Genomic DNA, 17,479 nt, shown 5'->3' on the forward strand with positions numbered 1-17,479 from the left:
GCAGTGAATATGACAGATTCCCACCCTCCCTCAAGGAATTAACAACATAGGAAATGTTTCTTTTTATCCGTCTTGATAAAAAATTCTTTTTTAAAGTCTAATTATAAATCAGTATAGGAGAGAATATGACTATGATGATGATGGTCTATCTTTAACAAGTAAACCTTCTAACAAGCATTAGTGAGATATGTTAGGGGAAAAAAAAAACTGATATGAGCATGCAAAATATATACTAGTATGTAAAAAATAGAGGGGAAAATTGCTGGAAATAAAAATGTTAAGTTGATTAAACACTGCAGTTTAGTACATACCCACACATAATTTAGTGATTTTTAATTAATTGTTTGCAAACAAAGGTATTTATCTGCCCAAGTTAAGATAGTCTTTAAAATATAAATTTTACCTGGACAAGGCATTCAGTGCTCTGTCTTCAAAAGACGTTCTGCTGGAGCTAATGGTCCGCAATAAGCTAATACACTGTAAGGGCAAGACAATATATTCTGTAAATTAAAACTCTCACTTGAGAAGTAATATGCCGTTAATTGATGATTTCCAATTTCCTGATTTTGCATGGTAATTTAAAACATTCATATCTGAAATGAAGAAGTAGAGATTTTCTTTTGGCTTTGTTTATATTGGATATTTGAAATTAGCCATTTCAGCTAATGCTGGACATTAGTCAGTTTTAAAGCAGTACCTATATCTCAAGAAGAAGCTAAAAAGAAAAAAAAGTAAAGCATTAATTAAAAAAAAAAAAGCCTACATAAGCCTGGAAAATTAATATGGATTTCAGATTCCCCTGACTTTGGAACATCTCTCTGGGGGGCATAAAGCAGAGTGTTTTACTTTTAAAATATACTTTAAGCTTGCACATTCACACACATTCACAGACATGTAATCAACAGATATGTTTCACAAATAGGAGAGATAGGCAGCAATAAAGCATTAAAATAAATTTCCATGTTGGAAAATCAATAACTATAAAACCCCACAGGGTTCTTCTCTGAATTAATGAATAATCATTGTCCATCTCACAGCCTCCACAAAATAAACTACCTTTTATGTAAATGAAATTGTTGCACATACATGGAAAAATGAATAAATATAATTAAAAATTCATGGTGTCAAGGAAAATTATTTTTAATGTACACCTAAAAATATTATTTTGATTGAAAAGTGACAGTTTCTTTTAACTCTGAAGCAATTTCTAAAACCAAATAAATAACTCATAATTAAGATGATGAGCTTTTTAATAAAATCCATATTATTTCACTCTAGGCATTAATACAGTGGGGCAGACTTGACTGCAGAGTCCCCATGCTTGATGTGTCATGAATAAACTACCTGAGACTTGTCTGTGCAATATATTCAGCATTAGAGGAGTGGCCCCTACAGAAGAGTTTGCACAGGCCTTGCAAAGGGGAGTCACAATGTGTATTTAGCTCCCAAACTAGTAACACTCTGTTTTACTCTGTGTGCTACAGAATGAAGAACAAAGGCGAAAACAATCTGCTGTCATTTGGGCCATATTTTCAATAATAGTAGCATATAATAGATTCTTCCAGTAGGATGTTTCAATAATATTTTATTTTTCCTTCACCCCTTACTATATCCACTTTTGTTTGACATTTTCATCAGTCACCAATAGCCCTTAAAGGAGATATAAGGTTATAAAAAACCTCCCTCTAATCATTAAGAAAGACTTTTGATCCTTTTCAATTTATGCCCCTTGTGGCAATAAAAATATCAATTTCTTAGCTGAGTATGATCTGAGGAGATGACATACGATAAGGAAATCCAAATGGAAATGCTTCGTCAGCTGCATGAACGGCAGTTGTATATTCTGTACTGTGCAAAGACTGAGTCACTTCATTGCATTGGAGCAATCTCAATATGCCCAATTGTGCACAACTTTAAGGAACCTGTGGCCACCTCATCTAACTGAGTTCTGATTTGGATTAGGAGGGGCAAAGGTGAAAGCAAAGGCAGAGACACAGTGGAGGAAACTTGGGTCCTTAAATGCTTCCTTGGGAGGAACAAAAACTGTGAAATGAGACCAGGACAATTCTGTTCATTTGTCCATCACAAAACGTCTATGGCACTACTAAGCTAGTCCTGTCTAACCCAACCCTAGGCCATGACGACTTGTCAGTGCTAACTATATCTGTCCTCTTTACAGGGTTTGATGGGACCTAGAGGCCCTCCTGGTGCATCTGGAGCCCCTGTAAGTACCGAAAGCTTGTAATCTCTCTTATGTAAAAAGACAGAGAATTAAATAAAGGCTTGGAATGTGACATACTGTTTTTTCTTAGGGCCCTCAAGGTTTCCAAGGACTTCCTGGTGAGCCTGGTGAGCCTGGTCAAACTGTGAGTACTTTTCCCCCTTTGTGATAAATATTTTTTTCAAGAAGTTTCTTAATATAGCATTAACAAAACAATGGGTCTCCCATTTTCCTAGGGTCCTGCAGGTTCTCGTGGTCCACCTGGCCCTCCTGGCAAGGCTGGTGAGGATGTAAGTATTTACTCTTAAGCATTTCCAAATGCCATTTAAATACTCCTGCCTCAACAGAATTTCTAGATTCAAATTAAGTATTCTGCCAAAAGCTGAATATGCCTGACATAATTTCCCCCATATGGATAATAACATTTTAATGAAATAATGATTAATTTTCTTGTACTTAAGGAAATATAATTGTTAATTAAATATATATTTGGATCCACATTTTTATATGATGCCTTTTTTCCCTGTTGTAAAAACCAAGATGCCCTGACTTTCATCTGACAGTTTACCAAGAGAGGGTTTACCCTATGATGCTTTCATGTTTTAGGGTCACCCTGGAAAACCTGGACGACCTGGTGAGAGAGGAATTGTTGGGCCACAGGTGAGATTTTTTTACAACAGTATATAGTCCAAACATCAGAGGTATCTCATATATAAGATAGTTGCTAAAACTAGAATCAGACTAAGTGGCAACATAGATGTCATACTTATAACACTCACTGAAGGCATCTGACAAATAAAGGAGCCTAGTTAAGAATGCATACAGGTTTTATTAATGCAAATAATGTAATATTAATGATGGTGAGCATCCTTTAAACAACTAAATTGTGTGTTCTACAAGTACCATAGTATTATTTACTCAAATTAGAGCAATTTATTTGCTGCTCTGTGCTTACACATATACTAGTCTTTGATTCCAAGCTTGGACTTTGATGAGAAGAAACACTTTGGAGGGAAGAAATCATCATCTTTTTATTTAGGACAAAAACGTCATTCGTCATCTTCTGTGTTTCTTTTTAAGGGTGCTCGTGGTTTCCCTGGAACTCCTGGACTCCCTGGCTTCAAGGGCATTAGGGTGAGCACATTCTTTACCCACAGAAGAGAAAATGTTGATTACTTTTAGTAAAAACCTCAACTATATTTAAACTCCTGGATGACACATATTTGCTTCCAAATTCCTGGAGTTTGCCGGAGTGGAGAGAGAGTTAAAGGGTAAGGTGGCCGGAAAGTAAAGTGGGGTGTAGTTTTTTTTTTTTTTTAGTCTGTTCATAACTTCCAAGAAAGGAGGATCCCTACAGGGAAAATGGTATAAAATGGGTATAACTTAAGAGGTATTTAAAACCCTCTGAAGATCATAAAATTATTAATGATGGAAAGTACATGAGAGAGCATCTAGTTCTTTATCCTTCCCTTTCAAGTGTAGGGAGGTTTAGTGACTTACCTAGGGCAACAGAGGGAGTTTGTTGGGAGCTGGGGCAATGGGACTCCATTCTACGGAAGCAGTCACAAGATTCATGCAGGAGATATTAACTGCAAAGATACAAGATGTTTGAGTTGACCAAACACTGCAATGGAATAGCATTTTAATAATAAGGATTTGCCTTTCAGGGTCACAACGGTCTGGACGGATTGAAGGGACAGCCTGGTACTCCAGGTGTGAAGGTAAATACTAAATCAGAAGCACTGTTTTTAAGACAATTGATTGTAATTTCCCATCGCCATCAGAAAGTATATTTTTACTGAAGGCTAATCATATTCTGAAGCATATCTTATTTCCTCTTCAATACTTTAAATCCCTCAGTGGTGAGGACTATGGGATTCTGTAACAAAAGGCCAATTATTAATAATATTTATTTAATTCAATATCTATTAAGCAATTGAGATTAAAAAAATGTCAATAGTTTCTTCCTCCATTTCCTTTCCTCCTATAATTTTAGTCGATCTCTGCAGCCAAAATAAAAGTAAATAAACATATAATCAGATATTAGAACACTATGTTATTTTAAATAGTAAATTCTCCTTTGCCATGCACTAATTAGATGGGTACATTCATGTCACAATATACTTTTCAACCTCTTTCCTGTGATTTATCTGTGCACACTCAAAAAAATTTTAATTAGGTAATTAAAGTCTCAGAAGTGTGTTATCTCTTGGCTGGGCTCTTCTCTGACAGCATTTTCAACTATAAAATGTTCTCTCTCCTATTAAGGAGATAATGTGATATTAAAGTGAATACCAACGTAATCACAAATTAATGAGTAAGGAATACTAGTGGGACCAGAAATGAACATGAATATGGAGAATCCGTTCTAACTTTCCAGCTGCCACACCAATGGATAAGGTCAAACTCATTCTCCCTGGAGCCTAATATAAGAGCTCAGACTACTGATCACAGCATCATAAAATGTTAGGGCTGCAAGGAGCTTTGGAGACCCTCTCATTTTGCAGATGAGGGAAACTGAGGCTTAGAGAGAGTGAGTAACTTGCCCAAAGTCACACATCTAGAAGTTAGAAGGGCACAGGCTAGAATTCCTGACTCCCACTCTAGTGCTTACTCACAAAGAATACACTTCAGATAGAATCCTAGAAATGAAGGGTCCTTAAATGGTCTCGAAAACCAGGTTTCTTCTATATCTAAATTAGATTATCTTGAAGGAAAGTTCCTTTTCATGTGCCATTGTATTAAATTACCACCAGCACCAGCATCACTACCACCACTACCCCCACCAACATGGTTTTTACTCAAGATAAGAATGTAGATTGGAAAAAAAAAAAAAAGAATGTAGATGGGACGTAAATAAGACAGTTTTATAAAATATTATGAAGCTTTAATTTTTCATGCATATTTTATAAAAATAAAAATGTTGAGTGTTCAAAATAACTTTAAAGAGGGTAAATATGGTTATGTTGAAAGCAATTTATCCTATCATCTCTTTTTATGTTATCATTGCTAATATATAAGCCTAGTCTAAATGATATCCAAAATCTAAGGGGAAAATTGGGGAAAGGGTAAGTAACACTCGACCACATCTCCCTGATTCTGTGATATTTGGTATTATCTAAATAAAAACCCATATTTTATAAATTTTTTAAATGTATGTGATTGGCATAATTGAGAAACAATCTATGTAAGAAATGTTACAAAATATATGAATGGTTGAAATTGAAGTAATAGTGTAAAAATTACCAAATCAGAAGAAAATAATTGATATATATAATGAACAAAAACTCCATCCTTCTTTTCCATGTAGGGTGAACCTGGTGCCCCTGGTGAAAATGGAATTCCAGGTCAAATGGTAAGTATTGATTACTTTATTGTAAATCAAAAATGTGTACACTCTTTGCAAGCTGGAACTTCTTTAATGTTTTTGCTAATTACCATTTCCCTTGGCATTGTATTCTTTGATATTTTTCTATTAGCCTTCTGCATAGTTAATTGAAATCCATTACCTTTTAGCTGGAATTAGAACAAGACCTATTTATTTCTAGTGGATTCTTGCGCACGTTGGAAATTGGAAAAAGGAAATGATGCCTGTAACTTTTTCTTAAATTAGCATTCTGGATTTCAGTGGAAATATTTCTGCTTCTAGGGAGCTCGTGGGCTTCCTGGTGAGAGAGGACGTGTCGGTGCCCCTGGCCCAGCTGTGAGTGCTTCCAAGTTTGTTCATTTTTATTCTTTTTTAAAATCTTCTAATAGGTGCCATTTAACTTTCCACTTGACTTTTTTCTTTATTTTCTTCATAGGGTGCCCGTGGAAGTGATGGAAGTGTGGGTCCTGTGGGTCCTGCTGTAAGTGGTAACACTGAGGAATTTGGAAGGGACTGAGAGTGTGGGATGGGAGCTACCTTCTTTATTAATTCCCTATGAAATAACACCACTTTAGACACCTTACCAAATGTTCTAAGAGGTCATTTAAAGGTTCTATTTATAAGAACTACTATCCCTGAGGTTTGTAATTGATATATAAAGTAAAATCTACCTCACCTGGGATACCTGGAATGTCTTCCCTTCGATAACATACCAATGACAACAGATTAGCTGTCAGTTTTCTCTTTGCCAACATTAAGTAAGATCAAGCCACTCTAAGCCACTTCAATCTTCTGTTGTTGTTTCGTTAACTTACTGAGAGGAAACTTCTTACCACCTTCCCCTTTGATTTCAGGGTCCTCTTGGCTCTGCTGGCCCTCCAGGCTTCCCAGGTGCTCCTGGCCCCAAGGTAAAAATGCTGGTGACCATTGTCATTACCTTGATAAACATTTTATTGTGATGTGAAAGATAGGGACTGTGTTTGCATATAGATAATTACAGAACAGGTAGCTTAATTAGTCCCTCCTTCAAAATTCAGATACAGAATGACCAGTTTTCTCAGATACAGAATGACCAGTTTTCTCACTCTAAACTTGAAATAGATGATCTCTCTGTACCCGAGCACTATGAGCATAGACAGAGATAGCAACATGGAAACTGATGCCCTGGGGTTCCTCTGGGATACTCCCAAACTAGTTGGGACTGACTGGCTGAGAACCAGAGTCTCTACCAAGAGAGACAGAGGTAGGTGAAGATAGCAATGGTAGCCAAGATGGCAGAACCAGGCCAGGAAGATAGGAACACAAACCCCAATCTGTGGGACCAGATCAGATAAGGGAAATTATTGCAGTTCTGAAGAAATTTCATAAAACTTGGTGACCTAAAAACAGAGATATGCTATTTCATTATTTGCTGACTAATGCCTCAATGTCATTCCTGTTTTTAGGGTGAACTTGGACCTGTCGGTAACCCTGGTCCTCCTGGTCCCGCGGGTTCCCGTGGTGAAGTGGGTCTTGCAGGTGTTTCTGGCCCTGTTGGACCTCCTGTAAGTAGCCACTGTCATTAACTTCATTGAGTAGAAGGAAGAAAACAAAAAGAATGAAGGTGGGGTCAAAGAAGAACAGAAATACTCCTATGAACCATATCTTTCTCCCTTCCTTTTCGTCACAGGGCAACCCTGGAGCCAATGGCCTTCCTGGTGCTAAGGGTGCTGCTGTGAGTATATGGCTAAAACGTGCTGCTGTGGTTTTAAAGGTATTTTAATGGATGCTGTCTCTCCTGCCAGTTGTCTCATGAGGGACCATGCTGCGTTTCTTTCCCAGGGCCTTCCCGGTGTTGCTGGGGCTCCTGGCCTCCCTGGACCCCGGGGTATTCCTGGCCCTGTTGGTGCTGCTGGTGCTACTGGTGCCAGAGGACTTATTGTAAGTGGTCATGGCTGATGCTTTCATCATTCTGAAATACCAGCTCTACCATCATTTCATCCCCATCTAGACTTCGTTTTGTCGTCTTATCATCCTTATTTCTTCCTTAGCGTTTTCAGTGTGTATTTCTTCTGTAAGTTCATGCACACGTATGTATACTCTCTCCCTCACACACACACACACACACAGACACACCCCTCCTGCTATCCTAGAACATTACCCAAAGGTCAGTGAGGCACACTTCTATTATATCAGTCTTGTCCTTTCAACCAAGACCATTCCCCTGTAGGTCGTTTAAATATGAACCAAGCATATTTCTTAGAGAACTAAAGCTCTCTTTACTTTGATTCGTAAATAGCCCCTGATGTTTGTCTTCCAGAGAGTTGTGACAAATGTTTGTCATTTGACCACTGTTTTGTATTGAACCCTAGGGTGAGCCTGGTCCAGCTGGTTCCAAAGGAGAGAGTGGCAACAAGGGCGAGCCCGTAAGTAGTTCTATAATCACAATATTATGGAGTTACTACTTTTTCAATCCAAAAAGTAATACTTTCACTTTTCTTAAGTTATTACTTTTTTTTCTAGCTAGATATGAACACAAATTTTACTTTTCCTGTGTCCCCTTCTTTTGTTTTTTCATTAAATAGGGTGCTGCTGGGCCCACGGGTCCTCCTGGTCCCAGTGGCGAAGAAGGAAAGAGAGGCACCACTGGTGAAATTGGATCCGCTGGCCCCCCAGGACCTCCTGGGCTGAGGGTAGGTTCCAAATGCTCTTGACACCCAGACACACCAGAGGCACCCATTCATTGGGAATTGGTCAGAATCACTGAGTGCATTTTCTAGATGAAGGAAACATCTGCTTTCCATCTGCTTTATTAAATCACTGACTCTCAATTTGATATGTTATTAAATTGGTCTGGAAACAATGTTGACCTACTTTTGCAGAATGTTTCCTTCACACAGTCCTTTGGGGTTTGGATGAAGTTTTTTGGCTTGGTTTGTAATTGTATCTCCCCCTTAAGTTCATCAAGATTTCTTGCATGCATGCCATGTTTCAATAAATTCTGCCCTACCTGATATAAGGATTGTCTCCAATTCTTTTCTATTTCATGTACTTTGTTACAGGGAAATCCTGGTTCTCGTGGTCTTCCTGGAGCTGATGGCAGAGCTGGTGTCATGGTAAGTTGTCTACTACTCACATCCTGGGAAGGAACTTGATGCTTCTGGCCGTGGGTATGTCACTGGAGTTAACAACCTCCCCTCCCTTTTCTTTTTAATAGGGCCCTCATGGTAGTCGTGGTGGAACTGGCCCTGCTGGTATGCGAGGTCCCAGTGGAGATTCTGGTCGCCCTGGAGAGCCTGGCCTCATGGGACCCCGAGTAAGTTTCAGATTGATTTTGAGCAAGTCACACCTAGCACTGTTTCCTTTTCTAAAGGGATGATTAATATTTGAAGACAACAATAAAAAAAATCAAAAGTTAATTTGTTAGTAGACTTGCTGATGGTTCCCTTTTTAATTTAACTTTATCAAAGCCCAGTAGATATTTTGATGAATTTAGTTAGTTCATACATTTCCTATTTATTACTTGATACAATGGCTGTGAGGTTTTTGGAAGAATAGATTTATTTTAATATATCCAAATTGGGTTGGTTCTCCTATCAGCATGAATCTTTTATCTCAATTTGTGAGTTTTATATAAGGTGTTCATGAAATATATTAGGACTATACATTATCAGTTTATTAGATTCATAAGTGAATCATTTTTCCAGCGATCACAAAGTGCTGTAATGTATTCAGCATCACACTAGCTATGGAGAAATGACCTTTAGATCTGTAGACACTCTAATCCATAGCAATAGAGTAATTTTTTGCCTCCGTTATCTCTTACGGATGAGTATCAACTGTCATTGTACCATAAACAAGTAATAAAGACACCAAATATAGCAATTTAAAAAATCCACTTTGAAAATTACTTACTAAAAGTATTTGTTTTTCTATTCTAAGGTAAAAAACATATACATTTTGCACATATAGTATGTTGCTCAACAGTTTCTTGAGATATCTTTAAATGGATCAGTTGCACTAAAATTCAGTAAAAGGAAAGGCATTAAAAATAGAAAGAAGAAAGTTTTCAGAGCTCTTTCATACCTCCCAGCTAGTGGCTAATACCCCTAATGTTTTGCCCTAGTCAACAAACAAAAAGTGGGGGGAAAGTGCTTTTGTGAGATTTCAATTAATTGGAGCCTTGAGTATATGTGTTAAAGTGCCAATAGGAAAGCATCCTCATTTATTTTATAGGGTTTTCCTGGTTCCCCTGGAAATGTTGGCCCAGCTGGTAAAGAAGGTCCGATGGTAAGTATTGCTTATATTTTCAAGGACACTTATTGCACCCTTATCAAGTGTTTCCTGTAGCTTATTTATATGTGAACACATTGAAAATAAATATTAGCCACATACATATCTGAGAATGAAAAGTAATAGATTGTAATTACAGAGTCCAAATGAACACAGGAGCAAAAGGAGAGAAGGAAAAAGAAAAACATGGCAGGGAATATTGAAGAGGGTGACAAGGGTATGAAAAGAGAGGAGAAAGAGGGAATTGTGTACATATGAGATTGACTTGGATGTGCATGTACCGACATCCTATTTAGAAAAGGAAAGTGGATTCATAATTTATTGACACTTTATACAGGAAGCTCTATACAATCAGAAAATGATTCTGTTTCATCCTGTGGCAACATCACAAGCTTGAGGTTGTGAGGCCCTTTTGATGCTGAGTAAACTTTAAATAAACTCTGGTTTCAGGGCCTCCCTGGTATTGATGGCAGGCCTGGAGCAATTGGCCCGGCTGGAGCAAGAGGAGAGCCTGGCAACATCGGATTCCCTGGACCCAAAGGCCCCACTGTAAGAATCACCACGACCTCTTCTCCCTTGGCACTTTTTTGCCACATTTCACCAAAACTCTTATTATTTCTCTCCTGCCTCAGTCCACTCTACCTCAAGGGGGTTCCTTTCAACACAAGAAAACTGCAAGCCACTTACCACAACAAAAGTTGACCTCCAGTGTATCATTGTGCTCCTGCTGAAAATCCACATCTTGAGTCATATGCTCCTGCAGACATAAGTGTACTTTATTGTATCTGGAGCTGCATGATGATGGATCATGCCTTAAATAACAGAATTCAAGGACTAGGAATCTAAAAAAAGAAAAAAGGCAAGAAATTCACATTTCAAAATTGTCATGGTTAATTTGACATTAAATGTATTTTTTTTTAATGTTCATTATAGGGTGATCCTGGCAAAAATGGTGAAAAAGGTCATGCGGGTCTTGCCGGTCCTCGGGTAGGTACTAACTTCTGTGCGGCTCTATCCACATAGTATTCACGTAGGATACACATCTTTTGAGGCCATCTGATATCATTCCATCACTTTCTTTCTAAGATGGCATCCCCAAGCTTCCTTTTACCATCACAAAATGTCTTTTCTCTTTAACCACACTTATAAGGCAGTGAGCTATGACGAATCAGAATGTATATTAAGTCAAAAATATTTATGGATGCATTTGGTTTTTATTTAATTCATTTTGTGATTAAAAGGCTATGAATATGCTAGTAGCATTCTCTGACTTTCATAAATTGCCCTTCATCCATGGACTTCCTATGAGCCGTATCACAAGTTAGTAGGTAGTATTTGGGCCTTGGCCACAATGTGTTTAATACATGCTGAAATAACAAGGTTTGTTGTGAGGAAGTAATACATGAGGGAGGCTTTGGGGTATCTTAAATTGTCTGACTCACAGGCAACTAACTCTGAGCCTTTCTGTTGAACATTTTAGGGTGCTCCAGGTCCTGAAGGAAACAATGGTGCTCAGGGACCTCCTGGGCTACAGGTGAGTATTTCTCTCACTCTTGCTCTATTTTGCACTAAAATGAATCTAGTCCCACAAAAATGGCCATCTTTTTTTTCCAGTCTAAAAGTTATGTAGCTAGATAGCAATGGTGGCATATATCTCTATGTATATAATCTTTCCTATCACTTTCAGGGTGTCTCAGGTGGAAAAGGTGAACAGGGTCCCGCTGGTCCTCCAGGTTTCCAGGTAAGTCAGCTGAAACATACAGACTCCTGCTTTTGGTCAGACTCTCCAGCTGTAAATCACTATAACACTCTCCCCGCCACACAGAACATGGTTTCAGAACTGAAGCAAAGAAGCGTACATTTTTTTCAAGGCAAACTTTTCTGTAATCCTTTAATAACACATAATAGTTAGTGATCATGTTGATATTAGATAGTTCCCCAAAAAACCAATTATTAGAAAATCCCCCAAATATAGCCATAAAGATTGAGGTTTGTCTTTTTTTCATCTAGGGTCTGCCTGGCCCTTCAGGTACAGCTGGTGAAGCTGGCAAAGCAGGAGAAAGGGTGAGTAAAACAAGTGATAGTAAATTCGCCTAAACTTGGGACTTTCCCTCTGTTTAATACCCTACTGCAGTGCAATTATGATATGCAAAAGGAAACTTCATATTTCATATGTTAATGATAGTGTTCTACATATGTTGGTACTGATGGAGAGAATGAGCCAAGTTACTCATTTTCATTCAAATTACTTTGTTTTAAGGATTGAATGAAACATCACATTATGGAAGTACAATATCATGAACATTCCATTTAATAGCCTTACTTTTTGTATTGTTCTTGGTAATGTTAAAATACAAATTATTTCCCTCTCCATAGTAAAAAAAAATAAATGCACTGATTTTCCATCAAACTAGACCCTGAAAAATTGCTTTTAATGTTTTTCTTGGCATTCAGACATGACACTGCTATTCACAATCAGGGCATGAGTTCTGAGTCATTTTATCTGTAATTGTGATGAATGTGCCTCAATTCAGTTACATTCTGTGGCCTGCTCTCCTTTGTCAACAGTGGGGCACATTAAGGAGACAGCTGGTCAGTAATAAAGGAGATACACTTGGGTATACAATTAACTAGGTAATATGCAGAATATGATCATTTCTATTAAGAAAGCAGTCTGTTATATAACTAAAAATAGGCAATGTCTGATATTGTTCATCATCATTATTTATTATATTATCAAAGGAGATAGTCTTTTGTCACTTTTTAAAAAGCAATAAACCAAATAATGAGAGACTAAAATTTTCTGATACCAGGTTCTAGGATAGATATATATTTAATATCAGTGGAATTCTCACTTTTTTTAAATCTTTCCGTACACCACTGAAAGCTCTCTTGTTCCTAATAGCCTGTGTACTTATACACTCACGTAGGTAGAGCCTATCTGGCTTTATTTCACTCTCAAAACTTTTCTAAATATCATAAACATAAGTGGATTTAGAGAACATACATAAGTTTCACACTTTATTTGTTCTCATGTTTTGCCTAGGGTACCCCTGGTGAATTTGGTCTCCCTGGTCCTGCTGGTCCAAGAGTAAGTGTTACTTAACTTTCATAAACTTCTCGCAATGTTTTTAAAACAAATAGTGCCTTCTCCTAAAAACTACTGATGACCTTTGTTAACAGCAAATTCCTGACACTCTTCTGTAGTCAAACATAATCTGCAGAGAACATTCAATTTCTAAATTGATAGTAGGCTTTTTATGTAGGCTCATATTTCTTATTCAAAAACCACAGGATTATAAGAAACATAAATGAACTAATATATGTATTATATTCAGTGATTTATACAAACAAGTATGATATATTTATGACAGTGGCTCGACCTGAGCTAAGGAAAAGTAATATCTTACTAAGATTTAAAATCAAATTTTGTAACGTGTGTTGGTGTTCAAAGTCTAAAAGCTGAAATCATGAGCCTACTTTTATTTTAAATATTAAATAAGTTGATGTCGTTTGTCTGTGGTCATTAGAATAACTGGAAAGATTAGTTGGCCCCTAAAGTATCTTGTTTTGTGGCTAGTTACCATATAACTAGGATGCCCAAACAAATTTACTGTCATAGAACCATAGTATCATAGAACCAGATTATAACAAGGGCCTTTGAAACAGTTGCAATGTGAACTTACATGTTAAATATTCTGGACCGTAGAATACTATGTTGTAGTGATATTTACATGCAAATTGGGAAATATTTAGATAGATAGAAAGATAGACACACATACACACATTTTCATACGTATATTCTCTGTTACCTATATTATAGCTGTTACATCACTATTGCATGCAATCGTATAAAGAGAGCATAGATACGAAATATCTAATCTTATTTACATCTGGCATTGCTATTCACTTAAAATGACGCTACTGTGCATAACTGGCATCTATTTTTACCTACGGACCTATCACAAAAAAAGGAAATGAATTCCAAAAGTTGAATATTATACTCCAAAAGCAACAAATTTTGGAGTCGTAGCCATAGAACATTAGAGCTGAATGAGACCTTAGAGATTATCTCATCCCATCCCTTCATTTTACTAGTAGAGAAATTAAGGGAAAAATCATTATAATTTGCTAGTAAATGGCAGAACTAGGATTCAAAAGCTAAACAAGTGTGAACTCTAATGTGCACAGTGGTATCTCTGAAAATGATGAACAGTGTAACACTTCTTCTAATCCCCTTTTCACAGGGGGAGCGTGGTCCCCCAGGTGAAAGTGGTGCTGCTGGGCCTGCTGGACCTATTGGAAATCGAGGTCCTTCTGGACCTGCAGGGCCTGATGGAAACAAGGTAAAACTTTGTTACATATTGCTGGTTTGGCCTAGTGTGCTCTAGAGTAAGTAAATCCTTTACAGTAGTAAATGAATTGTTTCTCAGATTTTTTTTTAAATTTATTTCCAGTTCTGTGATGATTTCCACCTCAGTAAATAATAATCTGATTCCAACAGACCTGAATTATTCCAAAAGAGGCAAAACCCCAGTGTTCTACACACAAAAATGAATTAGTATGGGTTTCACTCTTTTCTCATCACACTATTTATACTTTTGTCTTAATCTAGAAACATCGTATACATTTGGACACTATTTTTAGAGAATGAACTTTTACCTTCCCAACATCCTACTTCATAAAGTAAAATTTCAAAAAGTAATCTAAATTTTAATAATAAGAGAATTTTATGATGATAAAAATTAACTGGACAGTACATTCATCCCAAAAACATAAGCCTGAAAACTTGTGTTTCAAAATAGAATCTGTGGTTTAGATCTTAAAATAGATGGAATTACACATTTCTGAAAAACAGATTACTTCAACCACAATAAAGAGAAGGTAACTTATATTACTTCTGATTCTTACCTTTAAGGGGTAAAGATTTGCTATAAAAGGCTGTTTTGGTATATGGAAGGATATTGGAAAAAATAAAAATAAGGTAAGTGGGAGAGAGGAAGTAAAAAAGGAAATATTGGTTCTGTGAGAAAGTACTTTCAAAGGGTTTTATCTCAGGAGTGAGTCAACAGGTTTTAAGTATGTGGAATTGTAAAGTTTTATAGAAAAATGGAAGCTATAGTCCACACTCTTTAAGAAGATTAGAATGTAAACATCTCCCCAGTTGATGAGGTCTGTTTCCACATTTCCTGTCTGAGCTAAGAGACTTAACCTTGAAAAACGTTTGTGGGCATTTTTCACTCTCTGCCTTCCATTGTCGTACCCTCTTCTCTCCCATGCCTGACTTCCTTAAGAGGACCGGGAGCAGGTCATAGAAAAATCACAGGCACCCATCCTACTACCCTCTTCTCTTTAGTCACCGTGTCATTAACAGCGTCTTCCTCGGTTATATTCTCCCTCCTTTCAGTAGGCCTCCTTTGTGTTTCTAAGCAGGAGAGCATGCTATCCATGAAATGTTTAAATTGGAATGCTTCAAGAGTTTGGCTCTTCATTTTCTTCTTGTACCACAGAAATAACTGATTTCACGTGTGTTTGATTCAAGGGCGAACCTGGTGTGGTTGGTGCCCCAGGCACTGCTGGTCCATCTGGTCCTAGTGGACTCCCGGGAGAAAGGGGTGCTGCTGGCATACCTGGAGGCAAGGGAGAAAAGGTAGCCTCTCAGTGTTTGACCTCAATACATATTGTTGATGAACTCTCACAAAGAACGCTGTGCAAGGTCAACCTTTTTTTTTTTTTTTTTTTTTTTTTTTTACAGTTCTTGGCAGGTGGTCTGGTAGCATTTTGATATCTATCTATATACATGTCCCTCTGCCACCTAGCACCTACGCATTTCTAAACTCACTAATCTGGCAAAATTCCTTGCTACCATGGAATTTCACGCAAACAGATGGTGTTGAGTAATACATGAGGCTCATTTTAATGCCACTAACAATAATGCCTCAGCCTGCCCTAATTAATGGGAAGAAGCTATATTGAACAGCTGTCAACCGTGCTGCTGCATTAGTTATGCCATAAGAGTGATCAGGCACTGAAGCCCATTGTGATGTTGCCTTATAATTCTGTCCACATGAATTTGTACCTTGCTTGATTACGCTTCAGGAGGGTGTATGGAAATTAGAAAAGAATATTTAACACTAATCTGGAAAGGGCCTTGAATTATTTTTTCCTTATTTTTTTCCTCATTCAATATTTTATAGAATGGTAGGGAATCAAAACATTACTAAAGATCTTAAATGAATAAAAGTATTATAGCATCTTCTGTAAAAAAAAAAAAACAAACTGCGGATTAATTTTGATTCAAAAATTTGGCCAGAAGACAAAAAGTTGCTCTTGCTTTTTACTTTCAGGGTGAAACTGGTCTCAGAGGTGATGCTGGTAGCCACGGCAGAGATGGTGCTCGTGTGAGTAGAATTCTGTTGGTGCTCAGATTGTTTTGTTCTGTTTTGTTTTGTTTTACATTTCACTCAATTTGAGTTGAGAAGCTTTCCAAAACTGAACTGACAAAAGAGGGCTTCAAGTTTTGTAAAAGAGTATTCCATTCCTTCCTGGATCTATGACTAATAATATCATTTTACATGTTCCAAAAGAAAAATTCAAATGAGGACTTATCCCCTTGAAAATCATAGCCTGAATTTTCTACCTTCCTTAGTGTTAACTATACTAAGTACAAACTACAATCCAAAATCTCTAGGTTTAATAGAACATTAAATGATTGTTTAAGTTATCATAGGGCTTTAGAAAAAACAATAATTCTTACATTTTAGGAAGCCAGAACCTCTAATAAGGTCCTATTTATTCAAATGTATACCCTAAGAATTTATCACTCAAAGAGCAGCCCCAAAGATTAACTGTTAATGCCTTGGAGATGCCAATGATAATCCCATAAAGGTATAATAATCCTACCTAGAGTGTTGGTATCATGGCTCTTCCAGGCCATAAGCCACTTGGGCTCTTCTCACCTCTCCCTCAGGGCTGATAACCTCCCTGTGGCACATTCATCATATCCTTTCTCTGACTCATACAGTCCTCACAGTTCTTAGCAAGGCTAGTCATTTGCTACTGTCCAGGGAATTTTACAAGAGCAGAGACTTCAGATCTCCCCAGTTCCTAACCTGCCCGTGACTTAGTTCCATAACCTTCACCACTAGGGTACTCTCCTCCTGAGAGTGCCTTCTAATAGTCTTGATAATTAGAACTGAAATGCTTCAAAGGCTTTCTTGATGTCCACCCAGAGTGTCCAGTAGAAGTGTTCAGTCGCTGTATAAGCACAGCAAGGGTCACTTTTGATGGTATGGGGGTGTTATTAACAAGACTTGTTTTCTTTTTGGTACTAGGGTGCTCCTGGTGCTGTAGGTGCCCCTGGTCCTGCTGGAGCCAATGGGGACCGGGTAAGCATGCATTTTCACTGAGTTGCAGCTCTCTGAGCCAATGGCGGTATCTAAAATTCCCTGCCACCCTGGCCCCAAAGGGCCCTGGCAATTCATTTGTATGGCTTGGTATAAAGCCCATTTATTTAAAAACTTATCCATTAGTATGGGGCAGCAAGAAACAAACGCTGTGTGTTTAAAGTTCTCTTTCCCTTCCTATACACGTGCCAGGTATCTGATCTATACTTCAAT

The 17,479-nt window shown here is 37.6% G+C and overlaps 1 protein-coding gene and 1 long non-coding RNA gene across 2 annotated transcripts in view; one reads left to right on the forward strand and one right to left on the reverse strand.

Moving 5' to 3' along the window:
- COL1A2 (collagen type I alpha 2 chain) overlaps positions 1-17,479 on the forward strand; it is a 35,853-nt gene that overhangs the window by 7,321 nt on the left and 11,053 nt on the right. The window contains exons 7-34 of the mRNA XM_059933856.1: positions 2,180-2,224; positions 2,313-2,366; positions 2,458-2,511; positions 2,828-2,881; positions 3,302-3,355; positions 3,889-3,942; positions 5,532-5,576; positions 5,871-5,924; positions 6,025-6,069; positions 6,443-6,496; positions 7,034-7,132; positions 7,258-7,302; positions 7,410-7,508; positions 7,940-7,993; positions 8,153-8,260; positions 8,630-8,683; positions 8,785-8,883; positions 9,804-9,857; positions 10,311-10,409; positions 10,794-10,847; positions 11,341-11,394; positions 11,548-11,601; positions 11,871-11,924; positions 12,907-12,951; positions 14,108-14,206; positions 15,403-15,510; positions 16,208-16,261; positions 17,195-17,248. Of these exons, the coding sequence (XP_059789839.1) occupies positions 2,180-2,224; positions 2,313-2,366; positions 2,458-2,511; positions 2,828-2,881; positions 3,302-3,355; positions 3,889-3,942; positions 5,532-5,576; positions 5,871-5,924; positions 6,025-6,069; positions 6,443-6,496; positions 7,034-7,132; positions 7,258-7,302; positions 7,410-7,508; positions 7,940-7,993; positions 8,153-8,260; positions 8,630-8,683; positions 8,785-8,883; positions 9,804-9,857; positions 10,311-10,409; positions 10,794-10,847; positions 11,341-11,394; positions 11,548-11,601; positions 11,871-11,924; positions 12,907-12,951; positions 14,108-14,206; positions 15,403-15,510; positions 16,208-16,261; positions 17,195-17,248 (1,800 nt within the window). The remainder of the gene's footprint in view (positions 1-2,179; positions 2,225-2,312; positions 2,367-2,457; positions 2,512-2,827; positions 2,882-3,301; positions 3,356-3,888; positions 3,943-5,531; positions 5,577-5,870; positions 5,925-6,024; positions 6,070-6,442; positions 6,497-7,033; positions 7,133-7,257; positions 7,303-7,409; positions 7,509-7,939; positions 7,994-8,152; positions 8,261-8,629; positions 8,684-8,784; positions 8,884-9,803; positions 9,858-10,310; positions 10,410-10,793; positions 10,848-11,340; positions 11,395-11,547; positions 11,602-11,870; positions 11,925-12,906; positions 12,952-14,107; positions 14,207-15,402; positions 15,511-16,207; positions 16,262-17,194; positions 17,249-17,479) is intronic.
- LOC132371981 (uncharacterized) lies at positions 405-10,698 on the reverse strand. Its single transcript, XR_009505048.1, has 3 exons — positions 10,548-10,698; positions 3,722-3,810; positions 405-477 (listed from the first exon to the last, which is right to left on the reverse strand). It is a non-coding gene; the product is annotated as an uncharacterized LOC132371981 (long non-coding RNA).

Source organism: Balaenoptera ricei, chromosome 9 (genome assembly GCF_028023285.1).
Source record: "Balaenoptera ricei isolate mBalRic1 chromosome 9, mBalRic1.hap2, whole genome shotgun sequence".
In the NCBI taxonomy this organism is placed as follows: Eukaryota; Metazoa; Chordata; class Mammalia; order Artiodactyla; family Balaenopteridae; genus Balaenoptera; species Balaenoptera ricei.